The sequence below is a fragment of the Teleopsis dalmanni genome, chromosome 1 (genome assembly GCF_002237135.1).
Source record: "Teleopsis dalmanni isolate 2A chromosome 1, ASM223713v2, whole genome shotgun sequence".
NCBI lineage: Eukaryota > Metazoa > Arthropoda > Insecta > Diptera > Diopsidae > Teleopsis > Teleopsis dalmanni.
Genome location: NC_051846.1, coordinates 208,877,651 through 208,896,633, shown reverse-complemented (window position 1 = coordinate 208,896,633; position 18,983 = coordinate 208,877,651). Strand labels below are relative to the sequence as shown.

The window sequence follows — 18,983 nt, the reverse complement described above, 5'->3', positions numbered from 1 at the left end:
AGAAATAACTGTTGGTTGGCTTTTTATTTATATTTTGTATATTTATATAGAAAATAAATATTTAAAATGAATATATATAAATAAAAAACCAAACAAAACTTTTTTATTTAATTTAACGAAAGTTTTTTACAACATAAGTAAATAATACATACTTTTAAAAAATCATACACTGTCAAAAAAAATGAAACGTTGAAAATTTCACACTACAAATGAAATATCCTAATAAATTGAAGTTATATGAAAGTTTGAAGTGAACCGATTCTCATCACTTAATTAAGTACAGCTTAAAAATTTTCATTAAAATGATTCCAAGTCAAAATGCCAATAAAAATAATAAAGAAGCAAATCAAATAGAAAAGGTGCCAACTAACAGCACTAAAAAGGAAGCAAAAACAAAGAATAAACGTTAAAATAAAATATTTGTTGAAAAAAGTTTAATAATTCTACTGATAACTAATATATGTTTAAATGACAGTGATTTTTACTACCATAAATGACATATAATTAACTTATTTTATAATAAAACTGAAATAGTTTGTAAATAAGTTTACTCTATTTCTACAGTTTAGATGATGTTGTAATAGATACAGATGATTAGATACATTAAAGTTCAAATGTCCGATTGCATTTGTCATTAATTTTGAGGCAGCTGCATAAACCTTTATAAGATATGATATATGTTTAATAAGGTAATAATTAAATATTATTAGCAATCTTTCTTTTATATATCGTGTTCAGGTATATAACAAAATGGCACTATGAATATCGTATGTCTTGTATGTATATTACTAAAACTTTCTTTATACACATTAATGGAACCAGTCACAGATTTCTCGTTATATTCTTTGTAAAATTGAAATTGAATCATCAGTTCTCGAAGAAAGGACACCAGAACACCCGATGTGTCTATATCCAGGTTTGGCCAGAACTAGGCTTAAGTTTCTGAGGACCTCTTTCTTCAACACACTCGGCGATATCTCTAGCATTAGCATTGGTCAGATTCATGTCTATATAAATGCCTCTGGCCGGTTTTAGCTTGACGTGATTCTGGATTCAAAACGGCTCTTTTAGCTAATTGAGGAGAACTCGTTCTCCCTCCATCACAACTAACTAACTAACTTAAATTGAATATTTGCAATCAAAAAACCTAAACATTTTAAAACTCTGTTAAATAATCAAAGAAGTATAGTTTGAGGATAGTCGAAGTACGCATATAAATGCATTTGTAGTGTATTTGTAGCAAAACTTGTTGCTAATAACAAAGCTGTACGTATTGATAATATTTTTTATATTATTTACAGTCATCTTCATATATTTATTTACGTATATTTCAGTTTCGATTAAGGTGACTAGAAATTGCATAGAAACTTCAACTTAATAGATCCTATCATAAGCAAACAAACGTCAATCCATATCGTTTTAATCTTTAGATTTTCTCTAGATTTCTTAGAAAATTAAACAAAATTCCCTATGAATTAGATTTAATACTTTACTTCAAAATATTTAATATAGAAAAAATTTAATAAAATAATTAGATTTTTTTTGTTAAGAATAAAAAGTCAATTTACTGCACTCACACATTTGATTTTTACTTACAAGTTGATTGTCTGCTCTAATCATTTAAACAGAATTTCTTAATTAGATGCTTGAAATGAAAACCCAAGCAATAAATAGAAATTTTTTTAATTGAATTTGTGTATTTTATATATAAATATATATTTTATAATCAAAATTAGGTAATAAAAATTTGATATACGATTATATGACTGAACCTCTGAACATTTATACGCTGAGCAATCAATGCGATCCAGCAAGAAATTTTATGAAGTTTAATGACTTTCGACAGATTTCTTTATGTAGCGCAAAAATCAACGAAAAGTGCTTATGGAATATCAGTTGAATGTGTGATAATTAGTGACAAAGCAATGATAAGTCCAACTGCAATCTAAGCAAAAAATTCATATATTTCTGAAATGAAGGCAGAAGGCAAAAAAATTTCATGCATGTGCGGCGCCATAATCCAAAAATGATATTGAAATAATTATATATAATATACATATATCTATCTACATATATATATAACTTGTGAGCTGTGAAAAGTGCAGAAAGGTCTACTTAATACAGTATTAATTTTGACACATTTAAATTGTGCAATTTATATGAACTGACATCTTGCAATTTGCAATGCGAGTGATATTACAATTAATTTCTGGAGATGCACTTGGCTAGATGCACAAAACAGTTTTTAATAATTGATAACTTTAAATCCAATTTAATTTGACATTTTAGCCTGTATATGTTTATCTAACAAATAATTGAGATATGAAAACAACTTCAAAAATCATTACAAATATGTCAGTAACATCACTGCAGTTGAATTCAATTGCATTAGAATCATCGTTGACTTATTGGAAATAAATTCAGCAACGCCTCATTGATTTCTATGAGTTCAAGGAGGAAGAAACTCAAATAGATTTTAAAAATATTTTGTATATTCTTTTTTCGTAAAATTTCTTTAACAACATTTCGTATCTTTTTCACTTTACAGAAATCAACATCAACACAATTGCACTGTGACGTCAGCAAGGTCGAAGCAACATGAGACCGGAGTAACAAAACACTTTTCCTTAGTTTCGTTTTTTAACAACAAATGTAGTCAAATTCTTGAAGATTGTGATATTTCATATTTAGTTTCTTTTTACGTTTTTTGAAATCTTATTTTTATTTAAATATTTTCTAATTATAATTAAAATTAAATAATTTTTAAAACGCTTACATTCCTTTTATAAGTCGCGTCATTTAATTTTTAAAACAAAATAAATTAAGATTTTTTATCAAAAAATAATTTTTAATACAAAACCTTAAGTACAAAATGGTTCACGGTCCACCTGCACGCAGAAAGTCACAATCCAATGGCAATGGACTTGTAAAGTCTCACTGTGATTTGGTCGAAGACACAACAATAAATCAACCTATACCACCAGATGGCGGCTGGGGTTGGATGGTTGTGTTCGGCTCGTTTATGATACACATTATAAGTAAGTACATTATATATTACATTCCATTTTTAACATAACTTCAGTAATATCTTCTAACATCATTTTCTTAATATAAAAAATAAATCATTTTTAATATTTTTCAATTTCTTCTAGTTTCTATTTAACTATAAAAATAAACAGAATATCTTATAAGTAATGACAGGTTTAAAAAAGTTGTAGAATTTTATACTGTTAGATATATGAGACTTAAATATGCCAGGATTTCCAATATCTGAATTTTTCCAATATAGTCGGTTATGTTATACCGGCAAAACGTTCTTTTTTTAAACTATAGCACAATAGCTGCTACATATATCTACTGGTATTTAACAGATAGTTAACAGATAGTACAAAGTTTCATAACGTGATTACCTATCGTTAAGGTCTAATACCATAGTGAGAAAATGTATCTAATTCACCGATAAACTATTCATTGAAATATTTTGATCGGTGTCAGTTGAAGTTAGTTCTTTGGATATAACTACCTACTTAGTGTGGTGATATAAGTGGCAGAGAAGTCTTATAAAAGATGTGACTAAATCAGATCAAGTAAAGTAGGTACTTTAAAACGACAAACAAGAAACTTGAGACAGGCTAGCCAACTTGAAAAAGTTTACATAAATAAAGTCACTTTAATGAAACGAGCAATATGTTTAATTCCTAAACTGATGATATCGGATAGATACTTGAGAATGTGAGACTCTAAACTAAAATTTTTGGATGTATACCGAGCAGTCAAAGAGTAGATAAGTGAGATTTTTCTTCTCTTCTCTAAATCGCAACTAAGGTAGTAGTTGTTAATAGTTTAGTTGACTGATAAATTTCCCTTTTAAAGAGTGTCCTAACAGTGCTGTAATTCTATTAAGAGACGAGCAAGAGTTGTAAGTTGTAAGTTTTTTTTCAATGGGTTATGGATGGGTGGGTTATGTCATATGTATAATATAACTACTGTTTATGCCACCTGTGGCCCGTCAGTCTAAGAATGGTGTTCATATAGTCAGAAATGTTCCCATTGATTGATATTATGAAGATATATTATGTTTATGTGGTTAGTTTAACTAAAGAGATTTCCAATATATAACTATTTTGATTATGACAAATCTGATTCTACTGTCCACCTTCTTTGTCTTCCCTATAGTTATTATAAAATCACTAGTAATGATAATTACTAGCAAAGTGTTAGTGTTATTTATTAATTTCGATTAATAAATATTTAAACATATTTTTTTTATTATAGTATATGCTATGAAATATTCAAAATATTTACGATTACCCCATACTTCAAGCGTTTACTTCATGCTGATGTTTAAAGATTTGAATTTACAAAAGGGATTGAGTTTCGTTTCGCTGAATTTAAATATCTGTTTTGCGAATAGCAAATTAAGGCGAAAGGATTTCTGTAACCTTTGAGAAAACTAACAAGGCATAAAATAAGTTTTTCTCTCAAACGGAAAATTATTTTCCGCTTGTTTTAATTACTTAACACCGAAACTTCGAATTGAAGTAAAATGCTATGTAAATCCTTAATCCACTTACAGTCCCAAGGTTTTTGGCTTTAAAGTAGTAAGATTTGCTATGCGAAACATGGTGAGAAACGGATTTGTTTTCTTTTTTTTTTTTTAAAAATAATTTTTATAAAATATTCCTACATTTTAAATAAAACATAAATGAAAAAATAGTATACTTTTTTGGTAATTATTACTTATCAACGTAACAACAAAAAAACTGTTAATACCATATATACTTTAATTATAGAAAGAAATTTGATGGATTTGGTTGAAAATTTGATCAAAATTCAGAAGTCACATTTCCGAATAATTATATTGAGAACCTGTTTATGTCAGAAGTGGTGATCAGTTGTGATATTTAACCTTTACGTATTAGGACCTTATAATCAAAACACAACCGGTACTGATGACGATTTGTACCAGAATCTACGATTATATATTTTGTAAAAGTATGAATGTTATATGACGTTCATTTATTAATCAAATAACTGACGTATAAAGCGTCAACTTTTGCTTAATTAATTAATTAATTGTTTTTTAATTAAGTAATTGATGATTAATTTTTCAGCTACAAAATTATATTCGTTGACGATATCCAACAGGTTATTCTATGGGTTCAGTATTAGAAGTATAACAGTACTAAGTAACACTTTTAATAAAATAAGAAATAGCCCAAATTTTTAAAAAATAACTCTGGTAAGAATATTTTACGCAGTCTTGGTTATGTAGATTTGTCTCATGTTGGAACTAATATTGCTTATTATACGGCTACACTTAAAGTACAAATTTTCGTTTTTAGTAAATTAAGTTCAGGACCGCATTAAGTATTGGCAAAGCTACTACCTATCGTATCTAAATTTGGTGTTGGTAACATGACAATTGACTCATGGGGTTCATGGCGATCATGCATTATTATCTGTCAGTAACACCAGAAAATTTTAGAAATACCAGCTCTTGAGTTTCAAAATATGTGAAAGTTAGGTGAATGTTCACTAATAGAATTTGTATCCAAAAGTAGCGTCATAAGCCACAGTTAATAGTTACTTTGAATTTATAGCCTTGGCGGTTACACAAAAACTGCTGATACTTATTTACAAAATTTTGTTGTAAGTTAATTATATGCCAATGATCTGATTTATCAAAACATCAAATATTAGCAACAAAAACAAACTAATAAAAATTAATTAAATTAATAAAATAATGCTAATAACCCTTATCACCCTTGTACTCGTATAGGTGAAAGTATCTCAACCTCAGAGCAGCAGACCTGATTCAATATATCAAATTGTATAATGCATAAAATACAGTTACAGAATGGAAAATTTTTTGCAATAAATAAATTTAATATCGCAATAAACACGTGTTTTTATTTATGTATAAATAAAAGTATTATTTTTCTTGTAATTTATATTCGTTTCCTTGTACTTCAACTTTTGGAAATAATTTTTATTTCTGATAAGGCGAAAGCTGTAAACATGCTCAGGTAGCAGTTATTTTATGGTTAACTTTTTATGAAGCTTGTCTAAGTTAGATTTATTGACTATTTAATCAAAAATATTCCAGATATTAGAATTTCAAAGAAAATCAGAAAATTAAGTTTTAAGCTAATCACTTCAATCACCAAAGAAGAGATAAACTCGCAGACATTTGAAGTGAAAGTATTCGAAAAAAAATTCTCGAGCAAATAATTTTACTTCTTCAACCCATTTAGACAATCTTATCAATTAAGTTTAAAAATTATTATAACTATACTAAGTACTACTGTTTGTTTGAGTATAATATTAAAATAAATATTTGTAATTATTAATGTTATAATCAGCAAATATTAAAAATAGCGAAAATATTACTAGGAAGCAACAATAACAACACCAACGTCATGTAATTCTTAAAACCATCTTATCAAATTGTTATACTTTCATTCGGTTTACTTCTGTTGTCATTAAAGTATACAAATCATCTATGAGGCACGGTTGATAACGAAACATCTCAATCATGACACCATTAAGACTAAGTTGAAGAAGAAAACATCTCTCGAATTGTGTAATTCATTCGAAACCATCATCTAGGATGGTAAGATTACTAAAGAGAAAATTGAATATTGTCACTTTTGATATACTTTTATTATATATTATGTTAGATGAAGGATCAATGTATATTACATACAACAGAGGTACTGAAAAGTACTGAAAAATAGGTCTTTTGTGATACTCCAGTTGTGAGGCACAATAGAAGTTTATAGCAGTGGTAGTCAGTCTCGTTATTAGTCTTTCAGACACTGATAAGTGAATCTGTTGTAATAACACAGTTTTAAATCATAATGACTGCTTTAAGAAACTTTAAATAAAATGTTCTAATAAAAGGAGCACTTCTAATGAGTACTCGACTATGTTATGAGTGACATTTCCCTCGTCTTCGTCTAATGAACAGCTATGACAGTCGTAATAAATGACATACATTTATACTTTAGTTTGATTAATTATTTGTATAAACTACAGATTATGAGAGGTAAAACTCTGCTTCAATTTAACGGTCCTGAGAGTATCAGGAGATTAATTTAGAAAAAGTCTGACTTTTATCAAAGTACGTAAGAAAATAATTATCTTATAATAAATTTAGTGCAAAAAAAGCTCCTTGCATTTGTGCAGTGAATCTGAATTCAGACCACAGTGCAACATTTAATAAAAAGATAAGCATGATTATCTAGATAATTATAAATATTATAAACACAAAAATGTGAAGATTAGAAAGTCAGAGTCTCAGTTATTAAATTCGCAAATTCGTGCCAGTCTTTACTAGTAGATAGAAACTTCATATTACCAATGATGTTAATTATGTTATTTACCATATTTAAATCCATTAAACATCTATGTATATTCTACCATAGGTGTTTTGAACACTTAATTAAAAGAGCTATTAATTCCCTTACTATTATGAAATATTGCACATGGGTTGTAATAAATAATTGAGATAAATATTCAAAGCCTATCCATATCCATCAATCTAACATAGTTTGCTCGAAGGCTTTTTAGATGGACTAATAAAAAGTTAAAAAATAATTTATTTGTATCTTTAAAAATAGTTTAAAAAATATTTTGTTTTCTTTTTTTTTTAGCTGATGGCATGACTTATTCCTTTGGTTTATTTTACAATGAATTTCTTAATTATTTCAATGAAGGCAAAGGATATACAGCGTGGATTGTATCTATTATGGTTGGTGTTACTTTTGCATCTGGTAAGTTTGTTTAATACACATAATAAAATTTTAATATAGATAATTAGATCTATATTAAAACTAAACTAATCACTTGTTAAGTGGTGTTTTAAGCATTAAGAATATCACAAAATATCCATCATCAGCGCTATTTGAAGATTATTACTAATTTGTTTTTTAAAGATTTTTTAAAATGCAACTGCCAAGCATTAGCCCTCTCGAAATTGAAGCGCTGGTGTGAGTTAGTGAGTGACATTTGTATCCCACATTGCATTTAATTTGAATTTTACAAATATGAAGTTTTGTTACAAATTATTAAATTCATAAAGTGAATAAACATTTATAATTAAAAAGAAATATTAATAAAGTCAGTCACAAGCTATTCATATATAATAAACGATAAAGACTTCTTGACAAAAGTGTTATAAGTGTTATACGTCTCCGTGGTATTAGGAAACTTTCGTTGCATATTTCAAGGCATATGAATTTCTAATGAACGTATATATACAATAAGAATAAAGAATATAGATTTTGAATTTAATATAATGTAGAGCACTTTTGTACATAAGAACTTAATAATTTCAAATGCATACATAAATAAATTTTTAAAAAAATTGATTTAAACTTTAATTTTCTTTATATACCTTAGGACCCATATCATCTTCCTTCGTCAATCGCTATGGCTGTCGAGCAGTAACTATAGCTGGTTCTATACTTGCTGCTATTTGCATAATTTTGAGTGTTTTTGCACAAAATGTAGCGACACTTATTATTACAATTGGTTTTGGTACTGGGCTGGGTCTGGGACTTATTTATCTACCAGCAATTGTAAGGTAACAAAAATAAATATCTTAACATTATATTTTATAAATGTATACAATAATTAAATAATAATTAGAGTACACAAAAAATATGATAAATATGTTATATTGTAACAAAATTTAAAAGTAATTAATTTAATTTTTGCTTGACTTTAGTGTTACCACTTATTTCGACACAAAACGTTCTCTTGCCACTGGTATTGCTGTCTGTGGTTCCGGTTTCGGCACATTTGTATTTGCACCACTTACCGAACATCTTATCAATGCCTACGGCTGGCGTGGTGCTATGCTCATCATCGGCGGTATAGTGCTTAACTGCATTATATTTGGTGCTATGTTTCGACCGTTAGAACCTCCAAAGCCACCAAAATCAAAAAAAACCGATTTAATTGACAACAACACAACAGTTGCAGAGTTAAAACCTTTAAAAGCGAATGGTAACGTTCAACCTGAACAATACTTGCAATTACCAGAAAATGGGAAGACCGGGCTATGTCGTTCAAATAGTATGGTACATACTTATCAAATTAACCACGTAAGTGTTTAACTATTCAAAAAAAAAAAACATGTAACTAAGGAAAAGTTGTGTGACTAACAGTTTATTAATCTATTTTAAAAACTGCTTAAAAAGTCCTAATTTCCTATTTTTGGTATTTTGTTTAAAATTGTATTTGTGTATTTCCCTACAGAATAATAACTCGAATATTAGTGTGCATGCCATAACCGAAACTTCCACTTTGCCTAGAAAAAACAGTAACAGTAGTGACTTAATGCGAACTGCTGTTAGTCAACCCCATTTGAATGAACCAATTCAGCTCAAGGAAACTCACAGAGAAAAGTCTGCGAGCGGTACTATGTACCGACCAGATATTTTATATCAAGTAAGTAATAACACAAGTGACCTTTTATATTTAAATCTTCTTTTATCAAGTATTGTAAATAAAGTGTAAGTATCAAATAATAGAATAACTTTATTTAACTAATTTTGTAGAATTTTTATTTATGATATTTTAAATATAACAGTGATTAAAGAAAATATCACTTATATATCCAACAACATTCGTTAAGTAAAGTTACTGTATACATTATATATAAATTAATATAATATCTTTGAATGAGGGGAAATAATTAAATATTTTATTAAAATTTTGTTTACCCTATCTAATCAATAGGTTGTGGTTATGGTACAATTCCATTTGATTGATCAACCGACTAATGAACTTGCATGAACCCATACCAAGCAGAATTGTTAAATAATTAATTTCCTTCTTTAAAGATATTTTCTATTATAAGCGGAAATTATAATTGCAATTATGATTAAACACAATACTTTCAAAAGGTTTTTTCTTATAATTTAAATAACCTAATTCGACAAAATTCGGTAGAACTACATTTCAATAAAGACAATCCATAAGTGGATTTCGTTGATATACAATGCATTTACTTATAGTTCCAGTTTTAATTTTTTATTAACGGGAGTATAACATTTCTGAAATAAAAACAAAATATGAAATTCAAAGAAATTCAAAATATTTGTAACATATGATGTAAGTATGTATATATATAGTACTTATGTAAGTACATATAAATAGGGACCAAAGTCGAATTAACCTCCAAGCTCGTTAATATACAATACAATAGTACTCTATAGTTTAATATATAATTATTTAATAATTAGCGGGACATACTAACGTACTCTTCTTAAATAATAGATTTAACATATAATATGTACAATATCAAAGAAATTCGAAATTCTCTTTAAAATTCGCTGTATATTTTGATATTTAGTATAGTCACTTATGTAAGTACATATCAAATGAGGGATCGTCAGACAGTCGTAGACTTAAACCTTCCTAGAGCTCTGGAAAATATTACAAAGTCATCAAATTTTGTGTTCAATAATTTGTGTCAATCTCATGTACAAACGGCTAGGGATAGTTTAGACTATAGATTCAACGTTTAGACGGTCGACATTGACCTTAACGCTATAACTTTTTCACCTTAGGCAATGTTAATTCATTGATGTATAGACGCTGCATATACTTTCGATATCATTTTCTATGTGATCGACTGGTCAGCATATATACCAGGGCACTTACGTACCTTATAACCTGTGTATATGTGTAGGTATACACAAATTCTTAGGTATTACTTTCTACAATATATATATTGCTTGCTTGCTATATATATGTATTTTCCCTCAGCTAACAATAAGTTTTCTTCAACACATAAATATTTTATATAATTAGTTCAACACATAAAAGTCTTTATTATTTAGTTATAAAATTTTTTTAATATATTATTTTTATTTGTACGCTTTTAATTAGGGTTCCTTATTGAATATACCGGAATATGCACGATCTCGTACAGATATTAATGGTTCCGGCACGATAAGACGTTATGGTTCCCTAAAGCATAGCACGCATATAAGCCACAGTCAAGTAAGTATATGTTTAAAATAGTTTTTAATTAAAGTTTATTATGATCAAAAATTATTTAATAATTAAAAATCTCAAAATATTTGATGTTACTACTCAAAATAAATAAACTTTTCAAGCTGTTCGATAAAGAACTAACTCAACTAAGTTATTTACTTCAAAGCTCAGGCGAAAAGAATTTCTGTAATATTTAGCATAGAATCTGTATAATGAATCAGTGTAACATAAATTCATGTAGTTGTTGTGAATTGTTCTTATTATAAAAAAAAATTATTGACAAAAGCAATCAAGCTAGAGAACTCAAGAACTAGTGCCTCTAATTTTTGGTCTTAAAACGTCAATTTAGATGTTTAATCTCTCAAGAATGGTTTTTAAATTTCTACATGTGTCAGATATGTGCTAGATATTGAAGCCCTCAAATATATTAATAGATATAATATCCAGGTTTAGATTTCCAGTAATGTTTGATGTGACAAAAATCAGCCTCAAAAGATCATTGTCATGTATTATAAATTTATACTTCAATATTTCCATAGCTGTAAGAATATACTACTATCGAAAAAAGGACAATTTCCTTGGAGATACATATATTTGGGTTTCTTGTAGAGCTTAAACAATTAAAATATATACAATTATTTTATAATTTGTAAAAATTTGTGGATTTATTTTCTCAAAAAATAAATAAATTAATTAGACATAATTGAATATTATCTGATATACTTTTCTAAAGATATATACAAACAGATAGAAACACAGCAAGTCATAAATAAACCTTTTTCTGAAAAAAAATTACAAGAAAATTTATTTGTTATTGTTGAATTTAATTAATTATCTTCAATAAATAGAATATAGTTACTAGTTTTTTTTTTAATATTATTATTATTATATATTTGTACTTTTAATAACAATAGCATATAATCCGATGGGGTTTTTAGAATGTCTTGAAAGTTTGAGTGATCATCATTTTTGATAGTTGTTCGTATTAAGATAAAAAGAAATGCAATATTATAATTAATATGTTGTAACTTACATTTTTAATATTTTACGACTTCTGGGTAAGGTGCTAATATCTTCATTCAGCAACACTTCCCGAGCTTTATACATCAACCTTATCATCATGATCCTTAAATTCTCTACATCATATGCCACTATTGTATTATTGGATACATCAAATTCAGTTCTAAAATAACATTTAAAAAAAATTAAAAACAGTATTTAAAAGCAATTTAGAACATCCGTACTTCTTCAAAATGTCAAATTAATATTTATTTATTTACATATAATTAATTAATTAATTGTCAAATTAATATTTACAATTAATTACAGGTTACAATCCCAATACTCTAACAGTGTGTTTAGTTTATAACAAAACAATCAATTTACCAAAATACTCAAAATACATAAGCATTAACAGTAATCAATTAGTTAGTTATTTTTAGTCTAAGTTAGACACATTTATACGTTAAATGGATATGAATTTCTTACCCCTTTGTGTCCTCCACCATTTGCTCATAGTCTGTTACTCCTGGACTATCCCAAGTATTAAACACAAACGGTTGTAGTACTTCCAAAGTTACGTACGCTTTTCGTATAGCACTTAGTAATGCAGGCTTATAACCAAACAAACGAAGCAATCCATCTCCCAAGAAAGCAGGAACTACTTGCTTCAATATAACCTACACGTATTGATGTTAAAACATCATTTCATATGATAAATATTTTACATCACTCACTAATATTCTATATTCGAGTCTATTATCTATTACAGATAAGTGAGGTAGCATAAATTGTTTCTCGTAAACACATGTTTGAAGTCCGAAGTCATTAACTACTTCAAGAAATGCGCTGAAAGCGTATGGTAAATGTTTGGAGGACGAAGTTGCATAAACGGGTGTTGTGTCTGGTACGCTGCGAAAGCAAAGTAATAGAGTAGTAATGTGTCATATAGTTTTTGACCAAATTTCTTCATACAGGGACATCCAAATGATAGCAATAACCCACCTTGTTTTATATATTTCGGAGGCTTTTACTCCATAATAGAGCATAGTCTTAGTGCAATTATCCAATGCTGTCATATCTAACCGCTCGTTTTTTGCCATAGAAATACAATTAAGAATACCAGCGCCACTAATAACGAAAAGACCTATAGCCCCCATCAACGATGGTGGAAAACCAGGTTCTGGTTCTTCTATTGACGCTAGAACTGTAAATTTAGCATATAATTTTAGTAGAATATATTGTATTTGAATATATATATAATTGCACATCACTACATATAAACATCACTATATATACATCACTATACATATTATCTTAAAGTCGCATGCTGATTAAGGAGCATGCTGTCCCTGTGTTGTCTTCTTCTTCTTGCTGTTTTAGTTTTGATATGATATGGTACAAATCGATTTGAATGATCAATTAAATATCATACGTGTCTGACATGAATATTCGTATTTTGAAAATTTGTGTATTTGTATTATTATGCATTATATTATGATAAAATGTTTAACGATTTTTTAATAATTCCGGACATTTTTAAATTAATAAAATGTCCAGAATATCACAAAATCCGAATATCAAAAGGGCAAAAAAATAATTTCTCAATATTTGTCGAATTATTATCATTTTTAGATTAGTTTATCCAAAAATATTTTAAAGTTATATGCAAATAATAACTAACTCAACTCCAAACCAAATTAATACAATATAAAAAAGTTGAATAGAATAACAAACATTAGGTTTTATGTATTAATGTCATTACCTACAGATGGTCTAAAAATCGCTATTGGCAAACGATAGCGCCACTCGTCCACTAACGATTCCGCAATATTTTTTGTAAATGTATATGTATTTGGAAAACCAGTAATTACTCTAAAATTTAAAACTAATTATATATGTATATATATCTTAATATAAAAACTATATTAATTACTTTTTAGTTATATAAGACAATTCTTCACTGGAATTATTGTTTTCCAATAGCTTTAAGCATGTTCTCCAACTCAATGGTGAAGTGTAAACCTTATAAAGAAATATTATCATTAAAATAGACATTATCATAGAAAATATATATTCAAATTAACTATTTGTGTTCCAAATCAAAATTAAATAAATATTTCTAATAAATAATTATATATTCAGACTTATACCTTTGGTTCCACATAGTTCAAGTACGGATTGCTAAAAAACGTTGACACGTGCATGAATAATTTCAGATTCTTAAAACTCTCAGCGAGCTTTAATACTTCCAATGTACCAGCTACATTTAGTCTGAGGGAAGTTGTGAGTTCTTCATCAAAGCGCACAGTAGCTGCACAATGAAAAACAACGGAAACATTTTCCATTAACTTCACATCGTCTTCCGAAATATCCAATCCCTTCTTCATGGCATCACCGGCTATGGGCACAAGTTTGTTCAATGCATCTGGTTTTGTTGATTTTAAAACACGAAATATCTAAAATATATAAGCATATAAATTGTTTGTCATAAGTGCATGATGGGATAAAGGATATGTTTATTACTTTGGCATTGCAGAGTTTTTGTAGACGTTGTTCCAGATTTAGGGTTCCTTTCGAACGCAATAAGATATAAATGCGATCCACATTGCAAGATCTTAACAATTTCTCCAATAGCGATTTTCCTAGAGCACCTAAAATAAATAACACCTGTTTAGTTGTCTACTAGGTGTCTTAATTATAATTAAATTGATGTATAAATCAAAGTACTGACCTGTTCCGCCGGTAACAAATATTTCACAATTGTCATAGAATGCCGGTATCATGTTGGCTTTTGTTTCGTCAGTCGTTTCAATCTGAACTTTAACTTTAAATATTTCTTGAACAGATTCTTTTTTCTTGTGTTATTATAATATATACGAGTATTAAATACAAAGTATTGTTCTATGCAGCTGGTCACAAAACTTATAGTTGTTTACTATTTGGTGTGGTGTTCTCAAATGAACTCAGCATTTCATTTTAGAAGTTCTTTAAATGCAATTCGATGTCGTCAAATACAAAGTTCCAATTAAAAAAACATTAATGCATAGAGAATGGCAAAACATAGGCCCAGAATTACGCGAAATAAAGTCGGACGTGTAAAGGTCAGAGCAAATGTCATAGCTTTATATTATGAGTATATTTAAATATATTAAAAAGTTCTATTAAAATGTATAGAATCTTTTTGTCCCTGTGTTGTGTTCTTCTTGCTGTGTTAGTTTTGATATGATATTCGTACTGTTGTGAAGAAAACATTGGAAATCATATAAACCGTATATGGTATAGTATTTGTTCATATCCAACATTTGAGCGTTGAACTGTTTTTTTGCTTGTAAACTCAAAATTCCCTTCTCTTTTGTCATTTTTAAAGCAAAGCACCAACGCTCTTCATTATTTGCTATTGAGACATGTTTTAATGTGGTATTACGTTTTTTCTTGTCGCTTATCTATTTACTTTCGCAAGTCTCGCTGTTACGCGCTGTTATATGCGATGTACTAGATTTTCACATTCTCCAAACTAATTCTTTTACATAACCAAACTAATTCTGCAATAAGAGTTCCGCTAGACTACTGCTACAAATAATGTGGCCTATAAAATCTGCAGCTACGCCAGCTGTACACGAACAGTATCGGAAGATGAGAAAGAAAGAGAAAAGAAAAATAGGTTTACTCCAACTATTGCCAGATCAGCCTAACATCTATCGTGTACACGGTCCTTTTATCTATACTATTTAAAAGGTTAAAGCCACATATCAGTGCGTCTTTCTACTTGGTCGCTCCACCATTGATTAACTATTCACACTGCGATAGATATTGTATATTGATGAGCGAATATAACATCGAGTTCCACGATATTTTTAATGATTACAAAGTAACATTCGAAGAGGTCGCTTTTGCACCGCAGTCTCTAACCTCGGTTTTCCTGCAAAGTTAATACAATTCGACTATATGAGGTTAAGCAGTACCCATAGGTCCTTTAATATAAGATCCAATCTGTTCTAAATTTTTGATACCGTCCAAGGTTTAGAATAAGATAATTACTTTATCGTGTGATCTCTTCAATTTCGTCATGAGAATGATACCCTGCAGCAGTGCAGTATTACATCGTAATGGCACAATATTCTACATATGTGTCCAGCTCACTGCTTACGTACATGCATCGATCTTATTGGGCGTAGAACACATAATATAACTGCTGCGTTTGCTCCTATCGAAAAAGAATCTGTAAAAATGGGCTTAGCGATACACAAGGTCAAAACAAAGTACTTGTCAAATCTACTGACAAAAATGTGATTCGCTCGGAAGTCGAGCTGAAAGCTGGGAACTATATCTTCGATTCTGCCATTTCTGATACTATTTATCTTGGTAGTCTCACCGTCATGAACAACAAGAATACCAGCCTGGAGATTAGATGAAGAATAACCATAGCCAATATGTACTACTATTGATCCAGTAGGCAATACTCCAAAGATTTGCATTAAATGGTATGAAGGGTTTTCTCTCGACCGGCAATACTAACACTCTATATGGATGCTATCATAGAATTATAAACCGGAAGTTTTCGGCAGAAGCGTGTAGAGAGAATTAGAGGATAAATTTCTTGCGTTTTTTTTAATTGTTGTTATTAAGTATTTTTCATTTATTTAATTATGCAATAATTGGTCTGCCTTCAATGATTTTAGTTCGGTATACATTTTCGTAATATTAATCCATACGAACTAACCTCGCGATTGGATGAAGAATTATTTGTAGAAGCTTTTAACCGATCTGTTTTCTGGAGTCCTTCTTACAAATTACAACAGATTTATTTTCACTAAGAACACTCATCAGTTTGATGGATTATTTTGTAATCAAACTGATGTTTTATATTTGTCTGCATCTTCAACTCTATTATGTTTACAGCCTAAGGAAATACTGTTAACTTATAGGTAGTTTGTCTATTGGATGCATAGTCCATATGTTAAAAATTTTTAAAAGTTAAGACTTATTCTTTTATTTTGATTCATACTAGATTTATTACTTTAAATATTAATTATTTTACAATTTGTTTTTACAGGAAAATGAAAAATGTTGTGGTTGTGTCAGTTGTTCACAAGAAACAAGAGATACTCTTACAGAAATGATGAATTTCTCACTTTTGAAGGATGTCATCTTTCTGTTATTTGCTGCATCGAACTTTTGCACTAGCATCGGCTTCAATATGCCTTACGTTTATATAGTATCACAAGCCGAGACACTGAAACTTGATAGTGAACAATCAAGTTATCTGATAGCTACAATTGGCATCGCTAATACAGTAGGCAGAATAATATTAGGTTATATATCAGACAAACCTTGGGTAAATCGATTATGGGTTTATAACGTTTGCTTAACAATTTGTGGCATAGGTAAGACGTTTTAATATTTTTTAACTTACACTTACTTTAATAAGTATTATTAATTGATTTATATATTAGCATTGGCATATTTACTTCAACTTTATATTTTTATTTAAATAAACTGAAATAGTGAAATTTGAAAAATCCTCTAATAAAAATTTTTTTATATCTTATATAGTAACTTAACACTATATATATAACTATATAATATAATACATCATTACTTATATATTGTATATTAGACATTCTATAACAATTTATTTATTAATTAATAGTAATTAATATTTTTTTAATTATATTGTAGCCACTGCTCTGTGTCCACTGTGTACTGACATTAATTCGCTTATGTTCTACTGCGCTGTTTTTGGTTTCACCATTGGTGCCTATGTGGGTTTAACTTCCGTTATATTGGTTGATCTATTGGGTTTGGATAAACTAACAAATGCTTTTGGTTTGTTATTGCTCTTCCAAGGTGTAGCATCATTTATAGGCCCACCAATTGGAGGTAAGAGATTATCTTTTAAATACTGCCCATAACTTTACTGAGAATCAATATATTGAAATCTGTCATATATTATAGGATGGTTATACGATATTACAGAATCATTCGGTCCAGCTTTTATAATGGCTGGTGTCATGATTGCGATCAGTGGTGTCATGTTATTTGCCATACCACCAATTCAACGGTACAATGAAAGAAAGGCTGAACAAATAAATGCTCAACAATTATCTTTAAGCTAGTTTCAATTGCACAAAATATCTTCGTTATAATAATATTATTTCCCCTACATCCTCACATATATTGGTTTATTTTTTGTTATAGTCAAATTAAGCAATTTATGCAAATAAAATGCAATATTTAAAATTTATTTTGTGTAAATCTAATTTAATTATTATAAATTTTTAATCTTAAGTTAAATAATATTTAAAAGAAATATTTTTGTAAATTATAAAATTAAGTATTTGGGAGAAAATATATAAAATTATTATCTGTGTGCGTGTAATATATAAAAAAATTTATATTAAAATTTAAATAATTTAGTTTGATAATATTGTTTAGTTGTAAATATTATTGTATTTGTTCAGACATAAATAGGGATATATTCGCCTTTTCAATTAAAAATTAAGCACATATGAGGAATTTTTAAATAATAGAATATAATAAATATAATATAATAAATAATTTTATTTTAAATGTTTACTTGCAAATAAATTCTTCTTTTCATTAGATAATTTAATCCGAAAATGAATTTAATTAGACATAGTAAACTTTTTCATGCAATAGGTATACGCAATTGTTTTTTTTTATTATAAATGTATTTGTAATTATGCTTAAAATCTGCATAATAGCCAACGTTGTCTTTGCATATTTAATTAATTTAATTCGTAATTAATATACAATTTGAAAATCGATCAAATGTCACAAATGCTTTTATAAATTTCACAAAAATGTTCAACATTTTCAAAAATATATTTTCTATTTATTTATGTAAAATAAATACACAAATACACTTGAAATCATTTATAGCATATCGAAACTATAATATCTCTATTGTCCATAATACGCAACAAAATTTTTTCTAATAAACTTTT

The 18,983-nt window shown here is 28.2% G+C and overlaps 2 protein-coding genes across 3 annotated transcripts; one reads left to right on the top strand and one right to left on the bottom strand.

Moving 5' to 3' along the window:
• The first annotated feature begins 2,785 nt into the window (after positions 1-2,785).
• LOC119671634 (monocarboxylate transporter 12) lies at positions 2,786-18,217 on the top strand. Of its 2 annotated transcripts, XM_038082362.1 has the most exons (9): positions 2,787-3,038; positions 7,659-7,778; positions 8,407-8,590; positions 8,735-9,113; positions 9,268-9,459; positions 10,906-11,019; positions 17,069-17,399; positions 17,695-17,895; positions 17,971-18,217. In XM_038082362.1, exons 1-9 carry the CDS (start codon positions 2,873-2,875, stop codon positions 18,129-18,131), a joined length of 1,848 nt encoding a protein of 615 aa, XP_037938290.1. In that variant the 5' UTR covers positions 2,787-2,872; the 3' UTR covers positions 18,132-18,217. The 2 variants fall into 2 exon arrangements, with proteins under 2 accessions (XP_037938291.1, XP_037938290.1); XM_038082363.1 differs by lacking the exon at positions 9,268-9,459 and having other exon boundaries at positions 2,786-3,038.
• Positions 11,677-15,183, bottom strand: LOC119671635 (fatty acyl-CoA reductase 1-like). Its single transcript, XM_038082364.1, has 10 exons — positions 14,747-15,183; positions 14,539-14,666; positions 14,166-14,471; positions 13,949-14,037; positions 13,778-13,887; positions 13,018-13,219; positions 12,750-12,924; positions 12,502-12,692; positions 12,047-12,196; positions 11,677-11,794 (listed from the first exon to the last, which is right to left on the bottom strand). Exons 1-10 carry the CDS (start codon positions 14,796-14,798, stop codon positions 11,707-11,709), a joined length of 1,491 nt encoding a protein of 496 aa, XP_037938292.1. The 5' UTR covers positions 14,799-15,183; the 3' UTR covers positions 11,677-11,706.
• Positions 18,218-18,983: the final 766 nt, after the last annotated feature.